This window comes from Rhineura floridana, chromosome 12, assembly GCF_030035675.1.
Source record: "Rhineura floridana isolate rRhiFlo1 chromosome 12, rRhiFlo1.hap2, whole genome shotgun sequence".
NCBI lineage: Eukaryota > Metazoa > Chordata > Lepidosauria > Squamata > Rhineuridae > Rhineura > Rhineura floridana.
In genome coordinates, this window is record NC_084491.1 from 37,332,429 (window position 1) to 37,357,313 (window position 24,885).

Sequence of the window (24,885 nt, forward strand, 5' to 3'; positions counted from 1 at the left end):
TCCTGGAGAGCTGCTGCCAGTCAATGTAGACTGTCTACGCTGATGCACCAATGATCTGACTTGGTATAGGGCAGCTTCCTATGATGTTATGACCACAGCTCGCATCAGCCCCAGTCATCATGGACAATGGTTAGGGATGATTTGAAGTATAGTCCAGCAACATAAGGATGGCCTCAGGTTCCCCTATCTTGGTCTAATCTATTCCCCTGCTCAGTGTCAGAAGTGGGGCAAGAGCAACTCCTGTTTGGGCTCTGTTGTTTGTACTCCAGAAGGAAGATAGAGTGAGGGTCCTCCAGCTGGCTAGGGTGGCCTACCTTTACCTGTGCTCTCTGCCTAACTTCCTTCCGTTGTAAACTGATATGCTCAGGGAAGCTGACCTGCCCCTCCTTCCTTTGTCTTCCTCTTCGACTGTCCAAGGAGAGAGGAGACATCTCTGTCTTTGCCCTCTTTCCTGAGCCATGAGGACAATACCCAAGTCTGGGCACTGCACCTCCACCTTAGTTAGTTAGAACTAGGTATGCCTTTCCTATCTACTATGTATTTCTATAAATAAAGTAGCTTTTCTTGTTTTACTAAGTCTTAAGTCTCGGTGATCTAAATGCAGGGTAAAAGCGTGCTTCTGAGGTAAATACACACACTGGCACACATACAGCTCAGATGCTGAGTATCTCTGCATATTTCCACAACACTCAGTGCAGGATCCAACTGCTGCATCCCTGACAGATGTCCAGGGAGATTTGTCTTCTTTTTCACATAATTTTTCACATAAGAGCAGGCTGCCATGAAAAATTGGTTCAAAACCTGTTTTAAAGCAAACACAATTCCCCCTTTTATCTGATACATATCTGCTCCAATTCGAATATGTACTGTGAGATGCAGTGAAGTCCATTAACACATCTAGGTACAAAATACTATCAAATTCTGTAGAGGACATGAATGTAAAGCTGGTTGATACCTTCCAAAAATGAGCACCAAGCAGGTTAACTGCATTTTCTAGGCTGCTTGTTTCAGACAGAGACAACAGCTTTCCAGGGAAGAAACATTTGCAGCACAATAAAGTCTTTCTGAGAACTGTTTTTGATGTGTAGACGTCACTTAAAGAGACATGACAGCTGGGTATGTTTTGGTTTCCGAGAATAGCTCTCTCTCTCTCTCTCTCTCTCTCTCTCTTGGCTGGGTCTAGTTTGGAGACCAGCCATTTCAATCTAGTGGACCTTGCTGCACCTTCCTGTTGCCAGAGAAACAGTGGTTATTTCCTACTTTTATGAAAAAGGGGGGGGAGAGAGAGAGAGAGAGAGAGAGAGAGGTTGAAATATATCATTGGAAGAACACTGAATGCAGAAGCTTGCTTGATCTACTTTGGTTTTTTTTACTAGAAACCCAAAGATCCACTAACTGAAGCCCAGTGTAAAAGAATTAGAATAGAAAGAATTAAAGAATTCTGAGCCCAGGAATTTGGTTTGGGTACCCAAACTGCAATCAGCTCAGTCTTCTACACAAAAAAAATCCACTCTTGATTCCTATACACACAAACACACTTGTGTGCACAAACGCTCTCTCACACACACATACACACACCTTCTTCACGTCAGCAATATAATTGAATGGGGTGTGTATTTTTTTTTCTTTAAACAACTGAGAGCCAGAAATCCTTGCTGATCTACTGCAAATCACCCAGAGATCTACTAGCAGATCCATAGCTACCTTTCCCCCTTCCCTGAACTAATGAGCAGCCCCTCTTTCTAAACCCCTTCAAGTCTGACCGCTGAGTGCCCTACAGAGTTGGAGATGCCTGTGACCGGAGATTGTGGCTGCTCTCCAAATGGAAGAGACCCAGCTTGTTCCTGCCACTAAACCCTTGGGGCACAAGCCAGATACATGAGAAGAGAGGATTTCTCAGCATTTCCAGCTGCAGGAGTGACCTTTGGAGCTTTCCAAATGTCAGCTTTATGGACTCTCTGCAGAAGGCCACTGCTGCCACTCACCCCCACTGCCGCCCCCCCTCAGGAAACCATAAGAGAGAGGCATGACTACTCTGCAAGTGACCCTCTGGCAGGATTCCAGCCACTGTGTTGTGTTGCTCAAGGCCTGGGGAGGATCGTAAGAGCATCCCATCAGATTTCCTGAACAGCACACGGTCTGCTAAGACCCTTTGGGTCCTGGAGACACAGAGACAGGAGATCCCGCCCCGGCTCTGCTGCTCTCCTTGTCGGCCTTGTTTGAACAGCTCTTTGACTGTCCCCGACTAGTTCTGGAGCAGGATCTTCTTACATTTTGGCTGCTGCTGTTTGCTTGGGAGAGATACCAGGGGGGACATCTCAGGTTGGGAGAGATAGCAGGGTGGAAAGGGGGGCTGGGGTGCAGTTGGCTGGGAAAGAGGCAGAAGACGCCACCCCCGATTCTTTGGAAAGAAGGGAGGATCGCTTTCCCCATCGGAGGAGGGGCAAGGAGAGCTCTGCGCAGGCTCAGCCGGAGGGGCTGTCCCCGATCCAGGCAGGGCTGGAAGGCGGCGGTCCTCCTCGTCCTCCTGTCGGTGCTTGCGTTAGGCGGGCGCAAGCCGTCCCCGCCACGCAGAGCCGGCGTATGAGGAGGCAGGGCTGTACCACGCGGCTTGCGATGCATTGTTCCTGAGTGGAGGCCCGGAGCAGAAGGCGGCGGCGGCGGCTCGGGCTGGTGGCCCATGACCCCTCCAGCTCGGAAACCTCCTCCCCGTCCTTCTTCGGACGCCCGGGCCGTAGCAATTGGCCCCGGCAGCAGGAACAGCTCTTGAGGGAGCCCCGCCGTCCGCCCTCGCTCGCCTCCCACTAGCCGCCCCAGCTCGCTTGCGCCTTCGGGCCGAGCAGATGCGTCCGAGCGGCGGCGGCGGCGGCGGCGGCAAGGCAACGCAGGATTCTCCGAGGTGCTGCTGCTGCTGCCAACAGCTGGCAGGGGCGGGGAGGGGCCAGCCGGAGCCTGCGCCCTCGCCAGGTAGCCCCGACCCCGCCCGCCTAGCGCCTCCTCCGGCCCGGAGCTGTCCAAAGAGGGCAGCGACCGGCTGGCGCTCTCCGTGGTGCTGAAGCGCCAGGAAGGGACTGTTAAAGGCGCGCTGTTACCGTCCCGGATCCCGCCTCCTCCTGGCCCTGCTCCCGTCGGCCGCTTCCAGCACAGCGTCGCCGCCTCCAGACCCCTCTCCGGCGCCCCCGACTCAGCGAGAGAAACGGGAGCCCGCGCGTCTGCCTCGCCAGGAGCCATGGCTGCGCTGACAAAGGTGGCCGCCGCCTCTTCGCTGCTGGTGGTGCTTTGGGGTAGGTGCCCCCACTTCGTCTAGCAGCGACATTTCTCCAGACAGTCTGAAATGCACTTGCAGATGGAAACAGGCGGAAAGGGGGTTAAGTTTTGCTGGGAAGGACTCTGGAGAAGCTCCGGAGCTCCGCTGTGAAGTCATTAACAGTAATCGCCGCGCTGCCCCGCGGCCCCAGCAGTACCTCCAGAGGGGTTGTCATGGCGAGATGTTGTGCACCGTAAAGCAGAGCAGGGGGTGGGGGTTGATTCCCAGCTGGGGCTGGACAGAGGGAAGGTGCAACATGTTCTGGGATCTACATGTGAAGCCAAAGGAAAATTGATGGCCATCTCTTGCAGTAGTAACTTTCATTTGGCTTAGGACACTGCCTTATACTGAGTCCATCTAGGTCAGTCTTGACTACTCTGACTGGCAGTGGCTGTCCAGGGTTTCAGGCAGGGAACATTCCCAGACCGACCTGGAGATGATGGGGATTGAACCTGGGATGTTTTGCACGCAAAGCAGATGCTCTGTCACTGACAGTGTTTTTAAATGGCCATATACAAAATGCAGCTTTAAAGTTGGTTTTCTTGGGGGGGTAGCTGAGGAAACTGAGTGGCAACATTAAGTCTGACAGTGCTTAAGCACGATTTTGGGTTCGACGCAGCATCTTAGAACTTAGCCGATTGGGTGGGAAGCCTTGCCGAGACAAAGTCTCTAGACTGTGGATTGGACCCATGTCAGATTGCCCAATGAAACTGAGTCCAGCCTAGGTGACTGAAGGCAACAGAGAAGTGGCTGGGATTGTAAAAATGGATAAACAAAGGTTGGAAGTGCCTTGGGGAAAGGTTTGTGCCTTATTGAAGAATAACTTGTTTGTGAGAGTCCAGTTTTGGTGTCAACTTTTATTTAAAGCATTGCAAGAGGGGAGCGTGTGCAATCACATCCTTGCTCTTCCACCAATTCCAGTAGATCCTGAGCTGTTTAAGAGTTGAGATCATTTTCACATGTTACACATAACAGGGTTTTGGTTTGGTTTGTTGCCCTCTCCATATCTACAATTCCCTAGCATGGGAAAACTGTGCATTCAGTTTTAAAATGGCTGTCTTCCTTTTTCTATATTACATGAACAATATTCACGTTTGTGTACAAATGGAACTGGAGAGGCTTGACAGTGCTTTCAGAGTTCTGAGCAAAAACACCCTTCAGTGTAAATGAAACCCCAGAGCAAAGCTCCAGCTTCTTGGCTCAGGGAACTTTGAGATGTTCTGGAGCCTCATGTCTCTCGGGATACAGTTGGCACAGTTCACTTAGCACAAGGAAGCTGCCACCATTGGGTGCCATTCCGAAAGTGTGCAGTAACTGTTATCTACATGCTTTGCTATCGGTGCATAAGAGAAAATATTTAAACTGTTAAGCAGTATCTATATTGGTGCCAGCTGTTGACGGCAGTGGTGGCTGTTGGCCCCATGTCAGTGGGGCAGTGCAATCCGCCTTGGGTTTTGGTCTGAACATTCAAGGAAAGTTTAGACTAAAACCCAGAGCGGATTTTACTGGCCCACTGACATGGAGCCACCAGCCACCACTGGTTGACATGAACTTACACAAACTGGTGTGAATGAAAGAAGCACAATAATACTTTTTCTGGCATTCTAGTGCTTGGAGAAGAATGGTGAAGAAGAGCCATGTGGAGTCTAGGAGATTACACACACATTGTGATGGGGATGGGGCGCTTACTGGGGTATTTGATCATTCACATGTTATGCTTCTGTCTTTTTAAAATGTTGCGAACTTTTAAGATGGAGCAGCCTTTAGTAGGTAAAGAAAAATGAAGACACAACAGTGGAGTGATTAGAACTGAGCTTCAGAACTTTGTATTTGCATGATGCATACTTGAACTTCAAAATGTTTTTTAACCTTTTCTTTAAAAAAGATGTTTTGAAAGATTTTTTTAAAAAGTTTTTAAAGATGTTTTGTTTTAATGTATTTTAAAGTCTGTTTTTATGACGTTTTAAAGTATTTTTTGTGCTTTTGTTTGCCACCCTGGGCTCCTGCTGGGAGGAAGGGTGGGATATAAAGCAAACGATAAATAAATAAACTCAATTTAGAAAGCTACATTTGCCTTTCCAATTCAAGAAAGAACTTGCAGTTCTGGGTTCTATAACTTCTGGTTGGTGGGCTGTGTGTCACACACACACACTGATACCTATAATGTCAGCATCAATTTTGGCCCAAATAATTAAAGCAAAACCTATCTCACAAGATGTTGATGCAGATTCCTGTTGGAGGAACAAGAAAGGTCACTTCATAAATCTGAAAAATGCCAGCAAATTCAGCAATGAGTTATTAATAAATGCAGATTATTGATTGGGATCAGCATGGGGGGGCAGGCTTTTGGAAAGCCTGATATTTAACCTTACTTGGTAAATGTTGGTGATGAATTAAAAGATGTATTTTTGCTGAGAAACGGAAGAGACATGAATAACAGATTGTTCTCTGTTACTCCACCTCTGCCTCTGTGTTTGTGTTCCTCTTTCTTTTCCCCTTCTTGGAAATGTCTCTCTCTCTCTCTCTCTCTCTCTCTCTCTCTTCCTCCCTAATGTCACATGTTCACATTTCCAAACTGGGCCACTTCTCCATTGCTCTCCAGTGGGTGTCTGCTCTGCAGTCTGTGTTGAAGTACCGTCAGAGACAGAGGCAGTCCAGGGGTCACGCATGAAGCTGCTGTGCATCTCCTGCATGAAGCGAGAAGAGGTTTCTGCCAACACTGTGGTGGAATGGTTCTATAAGGCAGAAGGGGGCACAGATGAGAGTGTAAGTATTTCATTGGGTGACTCTGGCTATGAGCATGCAACATGAGCAACGGGAGAAAGACTGGATGGGTCTTATAGTTCTCTTACTCAGGAATGGAGTGGAGGAATAAGCTGAAAAGGAGAAGCCTCCGGTAAATGGGTGGTTATGCTACGGACTCCTCCATATATGCAAGTGAATTTACATTAGTGCAGCAAGCATGTAAACAGTGCAGGCCGGGGGCTGCAATGTCAGTGGGGCAGTGAATCCACTCTGGGTTTTAGTCTGAACTTTCAAGGAAGGGCATGCATGCATATAAGCCTGCAGGTTGTTCGCACATATTTTCACAACTTCTCCAAAATATTTACTGTTCAATAAAGTCATCAGACCGACAAAGCAAAAGTACTAAATGCTAGTTTATTCATAAAGCAGCCAAAGAAGCCATATTGGTGGGATGAATGCCTTTGCAAGGCCTCCTCTCGTACCCACAAAGGTTATTTCTAAGGCTGTTTTTAGACCTCACTTCATGCCACCTGGCCAAGCACTCAGTGTTGGCGACACTGTTGTTGAGATGCCCCTGTAGCATCATCCAAAGAGACTGTCTGGTCATGTTTACTTGTGGGGATCATGTCTCATTCTCCTCTGCTCTGTTTTACCTTGTTTTCTTGTGTCAAGGGTGCATTAAGATGAGAGGGGAAGAAAAGAATTAAGATTTTCAAGTACTGAGTGCTCTGAAGCAGATTTTGAAATGAAGATGCTTCAAAGAAACATATGAACCAATCCAGTTTTGTTCCTTACAGCAATCCTAAAGGAATAGCACAGATGTCTGAAAATGGAAATGATTGCACCCTTCCTCATTTTGCTTCCTACAGATCTACAAGTACAATGATAAGAAAGAGGAATTTGGGAAACGCTTCTATGGCAGGCTGCAATGGGACGGGAGCACAGACATGCAGGACGTGTCCATCTCCGTGCTCAACATCACTCTGAATGATTCAGGGACCTATACCTGCAATGTCACCCGGGAATTCAACTTTGAGGTTCATCGCCCAGTTGTTACCCACTCGAAGCTGATCCACCTCACAGTGGCAGAGAAGGGTATGAAGGATGATGGGAACTTCCCTTATACAGTTAATTCTGATGTCTCTTGCCAATACGTCAAGTCTTTTGCAGTCAAACAAGATGGTGATGCAGAAGTTAGTGTTTGTGTGTCGGGTGGGGGAAAGAGACTACCCAAGTTTCAAGCTGTTTCTCCCACATTTGCTGTCCCGCTGAAGGCTCAGGGATCTCCCAAATTAAGGATGACTTTTTGACATGGCCCAAAGACACTTGCTATGCAGTTGGTTAACTGTGGGTGGCAATTTATAGCTTCAGTGCCATAAAATCCTGAAACTATTGCGTGGTGGAGAGAAAGTAGACCCCCTCCTGCAATGCAGAGCCCAAATTTGCAAGCCCTGGTTCATTTCTTACTTCTGTGGACCCTTTAAAAGATTGTCACTTACTGTGAGTGAGCTGGATAGGTGAGCTGCACAACTTGCATGTGTGGCTTTGCATTTGAAAAACTTTGTACTTGTTCAGATATTCATACACTATTTTGGATCTTTCTCTCACCCCTTGTCATCATCCCCTGTAAGTCATCCCAGGAAGACTATAGTAAAATGGGGGTTATAATGTACCTGGTGTCATATGCGGCATTGTACCCCTCACTCACCATGCGGCCTGTAGGCCTGATCTACAAGATCCCCTTAATTCAAAACAGAAGGCTTTTGCTTCTTTTTTTTCACTAGCTAACACATAATGGAGACTGGTGACTCTGATGTCAGTGGAGCAGTGAATCCACTCCAGGTTTTAGTTCAAACTTTGAAGGAGATTTTAGCACCTTGGACAGCTCCTTGAAAGTTCAGACTAAAGAGCAGATTCACTGCTGCACTGACATGGGAGCCACCAGCCTCCAGTGCTAACACAGAATCTCTCCTCAACCCACCCACCATTTTAAGAGAATTGGGAAATTCACGTCACCAGCATGTCATGTTTCAGTGGTTTAGTCAAGAGAGTTTTACTGCATGGTTCTACTGATTCTTCTGCACCTGTAGTTCACTCTACATTTGTTCTCAGTTCAGTACAATGTTTATTTTAAGCTATCGTTAAAACTGGGCTCATTGGGAAGAAAGGGTATCAGTAGGCTGCTCTCTAATGGCTCGCCAAGCACACCATAGCTTTGATAGAAGCGCACCAAATTGCTGTTGAACTAAAGATGGCTCCCTCCTCTTACATCTCCTTCCTTATGCAGTGTTTATATTGTTGTCTCTCTCCCTGCCCTGCCAACAGCTGTATATCCCTTTCCCTGTGTCTTCTTCTCTGTGTTCTTTCCTTGCTGAAGATCCCTCCTTGTGTTGTCTCCATTTCTTGGTGGTTCTGTTTCCTTGCCTTCAGCACAATATAGAATTTCTGCAGATTGGGAAAGTAAAGGAACAGGAAACAAAAGGAGATCCTATCAGGGTTCCAGGATGGGCATCGACATGGCTCTGCTTGTCCCAAGCAAAGCATGTCATCTGAGTGACTCTGCATGTTTGAGCATGCTCTAAGGAGAACATACAGAAGATGCACCTATAGTGCATGTGTGAATGTCAACCTTGTTGCCAGAGGTTTTGAGGGGGCTGGCAGCACCACATAGTCTTTTAAGAGACAGTAGAACCTCAGTTGTCTCGCCCTGTTCAAGTTGTTATCTGAAATGACTGCCCTCGTCTAGCCTCTCAGCATACTTGCTTACCCAAACGTCTGATCATCCAAACACTTGGGAACAAGTGGTTGATTGTAATGTGCATTGCATCATGTATTGTACAGGTATTTCATCAAGACTGTAAAGATCAACATGGGGGCACTGTCTATGGAAAGGCAGTTTTAGAAATTATGTTCAACTGGCCTAAGGTTGTGCTGTTCTACAGTCGTAAGGGTGGGACCCTTGCACAGTTTGCAGTCGCTGACTGATGAATGGGAACTGTGTGTTAAGGTTCTTGACTGCAGGATGCTAGAAGGTTTCAGCTGGCACAGTCTGTTCCATGAGAACGATATACAAAGGCCTACTGAGCTGGCACAGAGCTTCAAATCCAAGCGAGAAAAGCTGGCAACTCAGTCTTTGCATGACAAATTCCTTCAGCAGAAGATATAGAAAGCCACATCAGCTCACAGGTATCCCAGAGCTGGCTGTAAAGTAGGGCACAGTGTGCTGGATCTCATAGGGGTGGGCTTTGCTCACGTGGATCTTGGCATGCCTCAACAATCTCTTTAAAATAATCTTTATTAAGGGGAAAAACCCCAGAAGAAAATAATTTCTTTTTTTACAGATATAGGTTGTTCATCTTGTAGATGTACATATAAGAAAATATAATACTGGCAATAAAAAAAGAAAAGAAGCATATTGTCAAAGCATAAACATATTTACATAGATTAAGTCAAAGCAGAGAAAATAATTTGTATGGATACTTATTCTCCTGATACATTTGGTTCCTAAACAATAATAAAAACTGCCCAGTTTTCTATATATTTATGTATTATACCTTTTTGTCTCTTAAATAACGTTACTTCTGTCCAATTGATAGTGTCCCCTCCTTTCTTATCCCCTGCACAGCCGGAGAAGACTTCACGTCTTTCATCTCTGAAGTGATGATGTATATTCTCTTAGTCTTCCTCACCTTGTGGCTGCTGATAGAAATGGTTTACTGCTACAGGAAAGTGGCTAAAGCGGAGGAGGCTGCCCAGGAAAATGCGTAAGTGTGGAAAAACCAAGTTGTTTTGGAATGAACCAGTTGGAGAAGTAAACCAGAAACACATCGTCCCAATGCAGGAAGAAAGAATGATCCACTTCAGCTCTCTGATGCAGATGTGATGGCTGTAATGTAGACCTGGAGCTCCTTGTTCACAAGTACCTCCCCATTCACTTCAGTGGAGGTTCATCTCCACCTATGCCTCCTGTTACAGGTCCCTCCATTGGAGTGAATGGAGACACAGAATGTAGATGTACATCAGTGCACAACAAAGGGCCTTGTATTGGGGTAATGGACACATGAAGCTGCCTTATCATGAATCTGGCTATTGGCCCATCTTCTCGCCCTCTTATTGTCTGGTTGGCACAGGGAAGCCTGGTAGTTCCAATGTCAGTGTGGCAGTGAATCTGCTTCATGGACAGCACCTTGAACGTTCAGACTAAAATCTGGAGCGGATTCACTGCCCTACTGACATCGGAGCCACCAGTCGCAACTGGACTGGCAGCATCCCTCTTATTAGCTCAGGAAGAGGTCTTTCCCAAAGCTGCTGAGGGCTAAAGTAGATGTGACATTTGTAATGGAGTTTGTTTTTTAAAAAAGCAGAAACACAAGGTCAATTTCATACAGATAGATAGATGGATAATGATTTCACCATAAGGTCCCAGGGCAGATTACAACCACATCCAAATACAATATTAAAACCATTTTCAAATCAGTAGGCCCTAAAATATATATATCCCAGCTGTCAAAGGCCAGGGTAAAGAGGCACATCCCCAGCATGCAAAAGCATCTTTGCAATGAAGCTACTGGACACACGTCTCTGGGGAGGGAGTTCCACAATTTAGAGACTGCCACAGAGAAAGCCCTCTCCCAAGTCGTACCCCACATTCTGCCGGTGGTGGAACTACAAGAGTCCCCTCTGCCATCCTTAAAAGGATCTGGAAGGCAGGAGGCGATTGTTGGGACTGAAGTCATTTAGGCGCTTTGAACAGCAATGTGAGCCTTAGGGCCAGAAACAAACTGGCAACCACTGTTTAAAAGAATTCTGACATGGAATCCCTGCCAATGACCTGGCCACTGCATTTTGGACCAGTTGAAATTTCTGAGCAAGGGCAGCTCTAAGTAGAGTATGTTGCAATAATCCAACCTGGAACATACTAAATCCAACCTGGAACATACTAAAGCACAGAGTTCAGTGGCCAAGCCATCTCTGTCCAAAAGGGGCCAGAACTGGAAATACGCACTCCTAGCCATCAAGGACACCTGAACATCTAGTGATAATGTTGGATACAGGAGCTGGTACAGGTGCCTTGAACTGGCACTGGCATTTGGGGACTTTAACCCTTTGCCCCTCCTATATCCCAATCAGAAGTCCCCTCCCTTGCTATACCTAACACCAGGAAAACTCTTTCATTTCATTGCAAAGAGCAGACGGTGGTGGTGATGGCACTTAATTCAGGATGGCAGTGGAGGCAAATGGTTAACCCCCCACCCATCCACCCACCAGGCCCCAAACTGACTCCCTCTTCCCATGCTGGCTGTAAAAAAACAACAACCCAGCTATGCAAAAGTAAACAACATGATAAACATTACCTAGAGATCCCAAGGATCAAATCTAGGATCTTCCGCATATAGTGTGCTCTTCTACTAAGTTAAAGTCCCTCCCCATAAAAAGCTTTTAAAAACTGTGCCCCAGTTCAGGATTCTCTTCTTGAAGTAACATCTTTGCATTGCCCTTCAGGACTGACTACCTCGCCATCCCTTCAGACAACAAGGAGAACTGTGCTGTGCCTGTGGAGGAGTAGACAATGAAGCCACACAGGGGTACAATTTGCAACTAAGGTGAAAAAGCTCTGTACAAAGCACAGGGGTGGTTGCTTGGTTGGCAAATCTAATCAGTGTGCAGGCAGTACAACTGGGGGAATGCGGATGATCACATGGCGCAAGAAAACTACCACCTGCACTTGAAAATAACCAGAGAAGATTCGTAGACAGACAAATAGATATCTGCAGATAGGTCTGTCACTTCCAAATGACTCTAACGGCAAGCAGTCTTGCAGAGATCATGGAGCAGATTCAAGAGAGAGGATACCATTTTGAGATCTCCCCCCCCCCATAAATTTCAATGCACTGGATATCTGAATTAGATTTTATTTACCTACAGAAACACAACTTAGGCTATGCAGTGGAGGCTAGTCTAATAGGGCAAATGGGGCACTGGCCTACCAACTTCCATCTGCCCTTAGCCAACCACACCTGCCTTCCTGCTTATGCAGCCGATGGCTCTGCTTATCATTGCCTCTGGCTCCACCTACTGTTGAACTCCAAATCTTCTGCCTTCTCAGTCCCGATGGGTACCCACCACCATCAGGTATAAATGCTTTTGCTTTTCTCTCTCGGGTGTGCAGCCCATTTCTCCATTTGGCTGGGGGGTCAGCAGCAGATAATCAGATTTAGGATGTGTTGTTTACATAGGCTACACTAGTATGGGGTTGCATAGGGAACTGGGGAGATGTTTCTCAAATGTTGGCCACACATATTTAGATACATATTTAGATGTCATACTTGCATAGAATCCAGGAAACTTTTTAGCAATAAGAGAGCAACCATCTCGTCTCCTTCCATTTGCACATCCACAGGACTGTACTTTTCTCAGATTGCTATATACTGCATTTTACAGAAAAAACTAAATGATTTTTATTGTTTTATTTATTAAATTTTTATCCCACTCTTCCTCCTAGAAGGAGCCCAGGGCAGTGTTGGTATCGTGGTGATAGTTTGGCAACGGTAGTAGAGAACAATATTTTAATTTGATAATGGGTATTGCCAAATAGGTATTAATGGCTATTCATCCATTTAATTATATGTTTAAACTTGGTGTCTTTTTTCATTTACAAAATTTAAAGCAGTATAAGTCATGCCACATGTTTCCTATGCTTGGGAGAACATCAGAGCCCCCTATCTTGCAAGATATAGCATGCAATACATGTACAGGAAGGACTAGTAGAATCTGTGTTTCCAAGCCTGCATGATTTATGCAGGTCCATACTTTTTATACTTATCTACCTAGTAGGACTGGCTACCTAACAAATGCTGAGGATTTAAAAAAATGCAGTTATAACATACACATTCTGCATACATCAGTATGCAGATCAGCCAGAGGTTTTGTACTATAACTCATCAGCTCTAACCAGCACACTGACTGGAGCTGGTAGGAGTTGTGGTCCAAAACATCTGGAGGGTATCAGGCTAGTGAAGAAACTAAGCAGGAGCTTAGACAGGGCAGATCCCTCACTTCCAACGTCTGGAGAACATGTGTATCTCCTTTGCTGGAGATGAGGTCCAAGTGGACTTCCTGTTAGAGAAGACGCTTCAAAGCAAGATTTGGGGAGTCCAAAAAGTAGATATTTGAGGATGTGGATTGCCCATCAGCCTGTCTTGTGTGTGCGCACATGCTGACTCCTGTAGCAACCAGGTCATTTTATTTTTAAAGATCTTCATCCAGTCTTCTGAAAGTGGAAGACAGATCACACTGAGGTGATTTTTCTTGTTTCCAGGGACTCTGCAGCCACAAGGACTATGTCATTCAGCCAGGTTTTGTAGGAGCCCAAGACCACGAGGAGCAACCATGAGAAAATGTAAATTTGTTTTCATTTGCCTGGGACATTGCACAGCTTTGACTTGATGGCTCTCTAATCTCTTGAGCTAAAGACTCTCCTTTAAGCCATGCTGAGTCAAAGGGATAAGAGGTGGAGCAGCTCCTTTGTTGCCATCATCTCAACTGGCGTTGTAAATAACTAACTAATCTCTCCGTCACACAGACTTTCCTTTGAGTGCTTTCAGACATCGCAGCTTCCTCAGTGTTAAGTGGCATTGCTTTTGGTGTTAATTTCATTATAATACCCCAGTGATGTCACAGAAAGCTCTCTGCATTTTCCTTGGGAAACAAGTAAGAATGGATTGGTTTGGGCTGATTCCTTCATGAGCAAATGGAAGACCAGGCAGAGGCAATACAGTAATGAAAGTGTTTTGCTCTTCAAGAAATCCTGAGATAAGAAGAGGGAGAAAATGTTCAAGAAGCCAGGGATATTTCTAGAGTACTGTAAAAGTGTGGCAATATTATGCAGACACTAGATTGAGCCCCGGGGGAAGAGTGACACCAGAAACCAAAACCTGTTTGCATAATACACTAATTCCATATTGCAACACTCTATAGTATGTCATATACTGTGTAAATGAGACAAGAGTAATTAACTTCCTTGGTTATTCTGTGATCTGGTAAAGCCCAAACAGCAATTTTTAAAAATAATTTCCATGAACACATGGAAGGCTGTGACAAATAGCCACTTTACCAAACATCTGCATCATGATGCAAGTTAAAATTCTCCTGTGCACATGACAAGATCGTAAAGGTCACCTGAGAAAGTATTTTACCACAGGATAGCACGGGCTCATGTCAGGCCAGGGGTCCTTTGATGTACTGAAGAGACTGAAGTGGACAACTCTAACTGGGTGGAATTATAGATAGGGTGAAGAGGGCAACATGAACCTGCTGTTTCAAAGAGGAACACGGGGTCTTTAATAACTGCATAGCACTGAACAATTTGAGAGCTGCAGATATTCCACAGTCTCAGAAAAAGTCTGCTAAGCATTTCCCTTGCCTCCAGTACTCCTGATGTGGTGCTTTTCTGTCTTCACCCCTACTATTTGATTTTACGGCAAGAAGTTCAAAGACCTGATCTGGTCCCCCAAGCAATTGGTATAATGTTTAGTGTTGGACCAGGACCTGGGAGATCAGGGTTCAAATCCCCAAATCAGTCATGAAGCTCACTGGGCGACCTTGGGCCAGTCACTGTCTCTCGGCCCAACCTACCTCACAGGGTTGTTGTGAGGGTAACACGAAGAGGGGAAGAACTATGTACACCACTTTAAGCTCTATAGAGGAAGGTCAGGATATAAGAAAGAAATACTAAATAAAACACAACCTACTTTGGCAGCAGCAGCAAAAAGAAAAGAAAAAATAAGCCCAGCCGTGGGATGGATGGAGGCCTGCTCCCTGACGGGTGCAAATCCCCCACTCCTCAGTCATCAGCCCAATAATTTAATGAACACAGAGGAGGCAATAATGCCTCCTCCTCAACTGATCTGCACAGATTAGCTGGGAGGGGCATGTTTGCCTGTGCATATGGCAGAGAGTGGGGTGGCCTCATCCACCACCAGCAAGGGATCAGAGAGTTTGTTCCCTAGAGGGGGAAAAAAAGATTAGCCACCCCTGTTATAAGATCTAAATTAATAAAATTCGAGCTTCTCTCTGGCAATGGTTTGCATTATGGTGGGGACAGAACTGTTTTGCTGAGAACAATTCTTTTTTTCTGAAGGCAGTGCAGGGGCAATAGAATTAGTTTGGCTGAAGTGAACATGAACCACTGACATTAAACTGAAATTGTAAATGTTTGCTTGGATCAGATGACTGCCTAGGCATGCACAATGCATATTTCCTTTCATGCTGACTAATAATATTAACTAAGCAGAAATAACAAAGTCCTGTGTTGTAGTTAAAGACCACAATCCATCATAAAGACTCATTTTAGACCTAACAACAAACCATGGTTTGATGTTACAAGAATGAGTGCCAGGGTATGCTCCTTCCCTCTCCTCTTTCCGTGTGCAAGGAGACTAGAAGCTTCCATTTCCAATTAGTGGCATGCCATAGACTATCCTCAAAGCAGGATTCCAAATGACAGTTTGATTCTGGTTGGAAGAAAAAATAGTTGGCTGCATTTCAACAAAATGGTAAACTACTATTTAGTGACAAACCGTAGTTTCACACATTGAGATTAAGTGATATTTGCAACTACCACTAGTGAACGTAGAGCCTACATAAGCACTTGAATCCAACACTCTTGTGATTGTTTGTCCCAGCAGAGTAACATATATCCCCACAAAAAGCAAATATAGTGAAGTCCCACCTGCTGGAAGATCAGAAATGCTTTGCTGTCATTGAAATGAGCGATGGTTCTACTCATGGAGCAGGGGAATGCTAGGCAAGAACACAGAACAATTCCCCCCACCCCCTGAACACACACACACACACACTTCATAAGCAATATACCACAGTTGGAAGAGGTTACATGTATCAACTGCAGAAATGTGCTACCCACATGCCATTGATGTACCCGAGATGACAAAAGTACTGGGTGTTGGCTCCAGCTCACCAGATACTGGTCATCCCATTTCTAATACAAAAGGAAGGTAATCACAGATCTCCTGGGACAGCATGATGCTGCAGCATGTGGTAGCAATGGGAGGACAGGGATTGAGTCAGCTTTATTTCTGACTTGTGGTAGACCACTTAAGCAAGAACTGAGCTTAGTAATTGAGCTCAAGCTTAAAATTCCAGGCCTTTGATAGGCAGAGGGAAGTTTTGATGAAAATGTTTTCAGGGAGCAAATTAGCACGATGATGTAGGGCAATATTTCCTCCTATCAAGTAGTGTGGCATCTCCATTGTTGCAACACCTGTACACTCAGCGCTTGAATGGGGCGCCAAGCTGCATAGGAATTTCCACTACTGCTGCGGCACAGTCTGCAAAGATCACATTAAGCTGCCACTATTCCCTAATGTACCAATTCCAGATAAGAATAAACTGTATTATTTATCATGCACTTTTCCCTAAGTGTGCCAAGCATTTCCCATGCATTGTTCCCATTTGCTCATAACACTAAGCCAGATCATGGTTTAGCAAGAAGGAGAGACCATGTAGGCACCTGGAGAAGAGGTTATGACCATTTTACTGCCCCCCACTCATTCTTTTGTGCTGTGCCAAGACATGGCTTGGCTTAGTATGCTGGGTTTATGGTTTAGGTCTCTCAGACAAACAAGTTGCAAACCATAGAACAAACTTTTGTTACAGCTCATGCTTTGTCTGGAGGTGGCTCAGTGACAAGCCCAGATTCAGACAATCTTAAGCCAAACTGTGGCATAGCAGCAGAATGAGCAGAGGAGCAAAGTGGCTACAATCTCCTCTCTGGGAGCCCACACATTTGCTTATTCACATTAAAACATGGTTTACCTTAGTGTTATGTGTGAACCCCAGGCAATTATCTCAGTTAATCCTTAGAGCAGCCTTTCCCAACCAGTGTGCCTCCAGATGTTGTTGGACCACAATTCCCGTCTTTCCTGACCATTGGCAATGCTGGCTGAGGCTGATGGGAGTTGTGGTCCAACAGCATCTGGAAGCACACTGGTTGGGAAAGGCTGCCTTAGAGCAATCCTGTAGGGTAGATCTTTGTTATTACTCCTCACTATAAACAAAGCTGAAGCTCCTCAATAATGGTATGGCCGACCTAATTCATTAGTTTTACTTAAGAAATTCATATTTGAAGTTGAGGACTTCAACTCACCTTCCTTAATATGTTACACCATATGGAGTTATTCAAATTCTAAACAGCAAGTAGCATCCATAATTGTGTGTGGGGAAAATAAGGTCCCAGCCTTCACACTCAGATTAAACACACACTATCACATCCTGCAAGAAATAATAATGGGGGAGTTTTCTTCACTCTAAAGGCTTCTTTCTTGATTATACCAGTTATTTGCATTTTAAACCTTAGGAAAGTTACCTTACCTAATCCAGTCTAAATCCTCTCTGCATTCTTTACCAGAAATAATAACATCTGATAATACTCTCACTCCCCAAGGTGGAGTAGTGAAATAATAGTTTTGGAACTTGGCAAGCTTGTTCAGAAGAAACAATGATACAGATAAACCCCTTACTGTTTTTTTCCTCACCAGAACTACTTCTGTAATTTTAAAAAAGAACACTGTCTTGTGCCTGCCTTCAAATGCAGTAGTTCATGTGGGATTTCTGACGGCCGACACAACCTCCCTAGGCTGGGTGCCTTATGTAAGCACACAAGGGAACCTATGTATGATGTCTTCATCTCAAAAGGTAGCTTGTGTCTTCTGTCTGTGATATGCAGAAAAGGGATGGGAGACAAAAACGAGACAGCAAAATAAAAAGCAAAAGAACCCACATGATGCTTTGGTCTTTTGTTCATTATATTTTATTCATACTCTTATTCCATTTTTTTCTAGCTACTTTACATTAAGATTTGGCTCTGTAGCCTTTATAACTCCTAGGCTCTAGCAGTCAAGTTTGTGGTTTTTGTTTGCTTTAAATCCATTTGTATTGGACCTTGCGCACAGCACAAAGTTTATTATAGTTACAGAATCAGACACACAGACAACTCCCAACAGACACAACCAGGGGACCCTATGTATGTGGCTCAACTCCAGAATTGTGCCTTCCTACCACAGTACCTTCCAGCTGTAGGACATATTTGGGAGGCAGGAAAGAGTTGGTGCCTCGGGTCTGTTCTCTTTATCTCTCTCTCCCACCCCCAGCCCCTGCAAGCCATCCTCCAATAAGGATGTTGAAATGTAACCGGGCAAAACTTGTACACCTGAGTAAGCATTGTCAGGGTCTAGATCAGATGCTCATGCTTAAGATGCGGGGGAGGAGGGAAGTGGCTTTTAGGCCACAATCACCACCACGACTGCACAAGGGACCTTCTTGAAGTGGCCATTTATCTCCCTAGAAGCAGGAGCATCTGCAGAAGTCAGTCTCCAGGACTCTTAACAGTTTTGCTAGGGGAATTTGAACAAGAAGGGAAGCTTGCAGTTATGCCACCACCCAAAAATCGAATGAAAAGCTCAGGTTGGGAAGCCAGCCCTTCAAACCTTAGCAACAAAAACTGACCAAAATAAAGTGAGGTAATAATAATTTTAAAAAAGGTCAGAGAGAATATGCTCTGAGCCATGTGCAAACACAATTCCTTCAGAAGAGCCTGTTTTCCTCACTACAGTGTAACATGTTTGTTTCAGAACACACTGTTGTCACGGGAAAGAAAAAGGGTGTGTGTGGGGGGGTAACACCAGGCCAGCCCAGAGAGGGTACCCAGACCCTGGGATTTCAAGGAAAAGGGAGAATGATTGTATTTAGGCAAGGAGGAGGTGGAATAGGGGCAGAATGCATAGAAAGGTGAAATGCTCTCAGGTTTTGCCTCTTTCCAATGGTGAGGGGAGAATATGTTTTAGCAGAAGCTGCTAACGGTGAAATCATCACCCTCTCTCAGCAAGTCAGGGTGAGAGTTAATGCTCCAATTTGGCTGATTTGCACATCTGGAGGGTATGTGTTATGGCACAAAAATAGAGTCACCTGTGCTTCCACTAAGCTTGAGGCAGGTGCCGGCGAATGAGAGAAGAAATGAAGGGGAAGAACAGAGAGCAAAATCTGTAAAACAATCCCCGCTTTTGCAAGCTGGGTGTTCAGGTCTAACATTTCCTAAAACAAGAACTTGTTCAGCTTAAAAAAATCTCTGGTACCTTTGAGCCAGTCCAGTTTATAAAATCAAGAAACCGACAATGGATATTAAAAATTATGAAAGAATTGCTCTGGGTCCCAAGTGTAATTACCAGCAAAGTCTGCTGGCTTCCGGCGCAGGTGTGCTGAAATCACTAGGCAGAGATGAAACTTCAGTATCAATTGGGATGAGAATGCAGCTACTGGTTACAAGACAGTGTCCTTTAAGGATGTCTTTTCTTAAGATAATCATCTGCCAGGTAGATGGGATGCAGAAAGAACATAGGTACATAGGTGCTCTGCATTCAGGGCCCTTTGACAGTGACATCTGTCGCCTTCCAGTATAGTTAATAAGTAAAAGCTACCCACCAATGGGAGAATTCTGAACATGGACATTCTCCAACAAGAGGGAAAATTGGAACTCCACCACCACCGGTGTGCCCCACTCCATTCATGAAACACACAGTTCAACCCTGGCGGGAAAAATCTGGGATGTCCCTCTTAAGAGTTTGACACTTCATTGAAATAAGGAGGCGACTATTTCTGGTTAGTGCTCAATTGTGAAAATAACAGACCTTGAACTAGGAGTGCAAGGAAGTAGAGGGGGTAGGGAGCCCTTTTTTCTTCGCTCAGTCTGTCCTTCAAACAGGCAGGAAAGATTCTTGCTGACAAGGATATGTTAGAAACACAAGCAAAATTTCTCGGCAAGTCTACTGGTGGAAGAGAAACATTTTCTCTCTCCCCTCAACTCCTCCTCTTCTTCCAAGATCCTTCCATTGTCTCTTAAAACCACCTCAGTGCAGCTTTGAACAAGGAGGCCTTAAGAGGATGAAAACATTATGTAGACCTTAGGCATTCTGGGCCTGCAAGAAATTGCTGAATAAGGGAGATGGTCTTTCCCCCCATACTAATACTAGGCTATTAAATGCTTCTATAGAGCCTACACAAGCAGAAAACTGGGCCTCCCTACAGATTGCCAATGAGTCAGCAGCATTACATAAGAAGGTATATTTATACATAAGTAAAATAAATAATGTAAGCAACCTCCCCCACTCTCCCAAATCTGTTGACAACTGTGTTACCAGCTCCTCTGCGTGTGTTTATCCAACACCTCAAGCAATGTTAGTTGCTCAGGTGTTCACAGTATGAAAAAGCAATCCCCTCCAGCCTTTTTCAAGGCTTGCTGTATCTTGCCATTTAGCCCAGCCATCTGGCATGCAAGCTTCTCCGAGACTCCAAGATAATCCTTCCCTCCTCCTCCTCCTCCTGAGAGAGCGAAGCAGCGGCTTTGCTACGGCACATGGATTTAAGTTTGCTCATTTCCAAATCTTCAAGTGCTTGCAGACCAGGAGGCTAAAATCAGACCTGCCTGTGAACATATGGTCCTTGACAAGGCTCTCCTGACAACAGACGAGTCTGTCTGGTACTGCCCAGACACTATGCAATGACACACCAAGAATTGCCCAACACGATGGCGTTTGTTTCCCAACATCAACTGAGGGGAGGAGTTGCCTGTAGCAGCAAGCCCAATAGAGGGAATGCATCCCCCTGCTATTCATCTCCTGGAAATCAACATGCCAGCTTCCTTTTGCCTCCAATACCCACGCACCGCTCCCAAAACCAGGGGCAGGTAGAGAAAAGCCAATGGCTCAACTGTGGTCTTCTAAGGTTCCCTTGCCTATGCACATCTTATATAAGGAGCCTGCCTGCCTTATACAGGGTCTTCTTCTTTGACCCAGACTTATATAATTGCCACTTTAAAAATGTTTAAAATATAACACAGTCATTGGACTTTTGTCAATTCCAGATCTTTCAAAAACAATTTTTTTTAAAAAAATGTTCTCAACATTTTAAAATTGGACATTTTGCATGCTTTTTTTCACAGCGTAGTGGCTACCAAATGCTCTAAAGTCCATGTTTCCCAGAGCTATCGGGGTTTTGCTACAAGGCACCAAAGCTGGGCTTGTTTTCAGTTACCAAAGACCGTGACTTTAGCTGACTAACACAGTGTCCTCATCAGTGAACGACCAGTCTGCCCATTCCTGGTATACCACCCTGATGCTTTTCTCACTCCTGATAACATATCCAAGAGACAGCCATGGCATGTGAGATGCAGTTGGGTCCACAAAGCAGATGCATTTATCTCTTAGGCAGTAGAAAGTTCCTTATCTAGTAAGGGCTGTTTTTTGTGGTGCATTTCTCTTGAATATAGGGGTATGCAAGATGCAGATATATTTATAAATCCATGCAAAAGGCCCTTGTGAGCTGGACCAGGGACTTCAGGAGCAGGTGTTCTATGTCCCTGGGTAAATTCTGAGGCTTGGTCCCAGGCGACAACTCATTTGCTTTTGGCAGAAGAAGATCTGGAAATGTATTACGGGTAATTGTGAGGGACTATTATTATTGTTGTTGTTGTCGTTAATCTGAATCTTGCTTTGGACTCCCTCTCTACTGCCAGTAAGAATATACGTGTATAGCCCTTTCAGTGAAGCAGCTAGTTTCCTACGATGTACATAGCGGATGAAGATGCATATCCACAATGATCAGAGGGTCTCCTGGCCCCAAAAGGAGACATTGTCAAGCAAAATACGGGGACGAGGGAAAATACATTCGCTTAACTCCTCCTACATGAAGAGAGTTAGCACCGAGGACTGAACTGAACATGGGAACATTCAACAAGCAGCCCTTCCCACCTATCTCAAACAAACTTGTCCTGTGACACATGCTGCTACATCCTTGTTTGGGGGTACTCATCTGAAAGGGTAGGCAGCAGAAGCACCCACCAAAGCCAGATTGGCAAGAAAAGGACAACCCTGTAAAGGAGACTGTGAAACAAACACTGGTTTACGGATCAAGTTAGAGCCCCTCCTGTACAGCTTGCAGAAGGTGATATCAGCAGCAAGATATTATCGCATCAGCCTGAGCAACACTCCTGGATGCCAGAGTTGACAATGTCTCCTATAAACATCTGTTAACGTTCAACAAAACATAGAGGAGAGGGGATTTCACTCCTTCGCATTCTTCCCTTTGGGTGGGGGGAACACCCAGACAGACGGAGACAGACAGACGGACAGATAGCCAGGAAAATACCAAGAGAGTGAGCTGTGTGGGCTCAGGATAGCACAGGCTGCGCTTTCCCACAATGCCTCAGTGCTGGGAGAGCACAACCTGTCCTGTCCCTATCCCAATGACTCTCCATTTCATCCAGTGCTGGAGGTCAGTCGACACCACTCTCTCTTCTCAGCATGTAGGCTTTTTTTCTCTTTTAAAATTCTGTATATAATATATATATATATATATATATATATATATATATATAATCTGTGTATATATATATATATATATATATATATATATATATATAATCTGTGTATATATATATATATCTGTATATATATATATTTATATTTATATTCATATATTCTATGTACATATATTGCACACAGTCCTCTGGCCGTTTGTGTTCCTGCCTCCTAATGGAACCGTTTTCGTTTCTCATCTGGCTCTGACCGATATTCACGAGACCCAATACCATTCTGAAGGTTTACTAGTGAGTCCTTCATCTGCAAGACAAAAAAAAAAAGGAAACAAAACCTCTGAAATAAACAATGACTGGCAGAGTGACAGGAAAACTTTTCCCCCTAAACATGTGCATTCTCGTCTCCTACACTCAGATCTACGGGTAGATAGAACGCCTGATGTATATATTTATTTATTTTCTTACATTTATATCCCGCCTTTCTTTCATCATAGAAACCAAGGTGGCGTACATGTGGTTCCCAGATGGTCTCCCATCCAAGCATTCACCAGACCCAGACCTGCTTAGCATCAGCAAGGTGGTGGCCTCCTGCACCTTCAGACCGTACCCTGGGACCTGGGATATAGACTTCCCCATTCGTTTTAACGGAAGAGGCAGTTCTACACAAGGAAAGGGGCATTCGGCTGGAGAGGGATAGCTCCTGCAGCTCAAGAAGGTCTGGTGGATCAGAGCCACTGGCTCTGTGGATATCTTGCAGGAGCTGACTAGCACTTCACCACTGCATTATAGTGCACACAAATACATGGGGGTGCCCAGAAAAAATGAGCTCGCAACCAGACAAAAGGTATGCTAAATCAGGGATTATTCATTTGCTACAGAAAGGATGTTCAGTCAGAAGCCCCATTATACTATTTTTCAGTTTTAAAAAGTGTGCAAACTCTCCTGGCTGTGTGTGTGTGTGTGTGCGCATGTGTGGGAAATCTTTACTTCCAAGATCAGGATCAGCAGCCGAATAAAGTAAAGCACCAAAATCATGATTTTCCACCTTCCTGTGTCTGAAGCATGTTTCTGGGCTCTAAGGTGGCTGATTAAGGCTTTCTACCTGAACAATTAGCTATTCCACAATACTGCAGAATATAGGAACCACGTTCACTCAGTGGAGGCTAGTGCTCTGATGCCAGTGGGGCCGTGAAATCCGCTCCGGGTTTTACTCCAGACTTTCATGGGGCTGTCCAAGGTGCTGAGAGGCGGGTGGCTGCAGTGTCAGTGGGGCAGTGAATCCACTCTCAGCACCTTGGACAGCTCCTTGGAGGTTCAGAATAAAACCCAGAGCGGATTCACTGGCCTCTGCTGCTCCCTGTGCCTTGGGCAAATGGTTTGTGATTTCAGTTGGTGACATGCAGCAAAAACATCCACGAAGTTGGTCACACCCCTACGGTGGCTCCAGGCACTGGATGCAGTTCTCACCTGATCTAGGAGCATCACAGATGATTTGATGATCTCCCGCCACTTCTGGAGCTCTGTGTCATGATACTTCTGCTGCGACTCTAACAACTGGGCCCATTCTGTCTGGGACTGGGGTAACCTGGCAGGACCGAGAAGAAAAGATGAGCCCTGGAAGCAATTTTGGATTTTTATTTTATTGTTTTTGCCACATGAATACTGGTGAATTGTAAAAATATTTGTGCAATGGATGAAATCTGGGAAGAGCTGATGCCAGATGCTGAAGCTCAGTGAAGTACTTTACAGCGCATTCCTTTTATTCAAGTTTGAGTCTGGGGAAGATCTGAGTAGAAGCCCACCCACTTCTAGTAGGAGGACTGGCAAACAAGCATCTAGAGCAGCCTTTCCCAACCAGTGTGCCTCCAGATGTTGTTGGACCACAACTCCCATCAGCCTCAGCCAGCATTGCTAATGGTCAGGAAAGATGGGAATTGTGGTCCAACAACATCTGGAGGCACACTGGTTGGGAAAGGCTGATCTAGAGAGCCAGGTCTTTTTGAGATTTGACAAAGCGGGGAAGAAACTATTTCTCTCTCTCTCAAGAATATTCAGGGGGAGGGACCAAAAAACAACCACTTTACAACGAACAAGCTCATTCTTAATCAAGATTGGAAGGAGTTAACTCACCAGCTGTATTTTAAAAGGAAAAGGGCCTTTTGTTTCCAGGCCAAACCTCCGCCAGTGTAGTGACACCAATCAGAGTGCTGCAGCAAAGGGGAAATAGTCTAAATGGTTTTAGATGGTTTTTAAATTGATTTGAAACACTTGTAGTTGGTTTTTATTTGCACTGTTTTAACTTTTTGATGTTTACTGTCCTGGGACGAGCGGCAAGATAGAAATTTAATACATAAATAAATACTCCTTCGAAGATGTGGGCACCTTTACGGTGGCATTGAAAACAGCTCTTGTAGAAATAGGAAAAATGTGGAACAGACAGGCGGCTCCA

At 45.1% G+C, this 24,885-nt stretch overlaps 2 protein-coding genes across 11 annotated transcripts in view; one reads left to right on the top strand and one right to left on the bottom strand.

Annotated features, from left to right (window-relative positions):
- Positions 1-2,141: 2,141 nt before the first annotated feature.
- On the top strand, positions 2,142-24,354 carry SCN3B (sodium voltage-gated channel beta subunit 3). 3 transcript variants are annotated; one of them, XR_009758728.1, is made up of 7 exons: positions 2,142-3,284; positions 5,910-6,073; positions 6,922-7,147; positions 9,678-9,816; positions 11,555-11,655; positions 13,371-13,451; positions 17,608-17,869. XR_009758728.1 is itself a non-coding variant. In XM_061593180.1 (6 exons), exons 1-5 carry the CDS (start codon positions 3,230-3,232, stop codon positions 11,616-11,618), a joined length of 648 nt encoding a protein of 215 aa, XP_061449164.1. In that variant the 5' UTR covers positions 2,142-3,229; the 3' UTR covers positions 11,619-11,655; positions 22,931-24,354. The 3 variants fall into 3 exon arrangements, 2 of the variants coding, with proteins under 2 accessions (XP_061449164.1, XP_061449163.1); XM_061593180.1 differs by lacking the exons at positions 13,371-13,451; positions 17,608-17,869 and adding an exon at positions 22,931-24,354; XM_061593179.1 differs by lacking the exon at positions 17,608-17,869 and having other exon boundaries at positions 13,371-15,916.
- Positions 17,806-24,885, bottom strand: part of GRAMD1B (GRAM domain containing 1B) — a 227,605-nt gene continuing 220,525 nt past the window's right edge. For 4 of the 8 annotated variants that reach the window (XM_061593176.1, XM_061593175.1, XM_061593174.1 and 1 more), the window contains 2 exons: positions 23,904-24,021; positions 17,808-22,740 (listed from right to left, as the gene is read on the bottom strand). In XM_061593176.1, coding sequence (XP_061449160.1) covers positions 22,651-22,740; positions 23,904-24,021 — 208 coding nt within the window. In that variant the 3' untranslated portion in view covers positions 17,808-22,650. Of the gene's footprint in view, positions 22,741-23,903; positions 24,022-24,885 lie in introns of all 8 variants that reach the window. The other 4 variants (XM_061593172.1, XM_061593177.1, XM_061593178.1 and 1 more) reach the window with 2 other exon arrangements.

Bases quoted from the DNA above. Each gene is read 5' to 3' on its own strand.
- SCN3B (XM_061593180.1), top strand. From the start codon at position 3,230: ATGGCTGCGCTGACAAAGGTGGCCGCCGCCTCTTCGCTGCTGGTGGTG. The intron at 3,285-5,909 runs GTAGGTGCCCCC...ATTGCTCTCCAG, and splicing joins GCTGCTGGTGGTGCTTTGGG to TGGGTGTCTGCTCTGCAGTC. The intron at 7,148-9,677 runs GTATGAAGGATG...TCCCCTGCACAG, and splicing joins CCTCACAGTGGCAGAGAAGG to CCGGAGAAGACTTCACGTCT.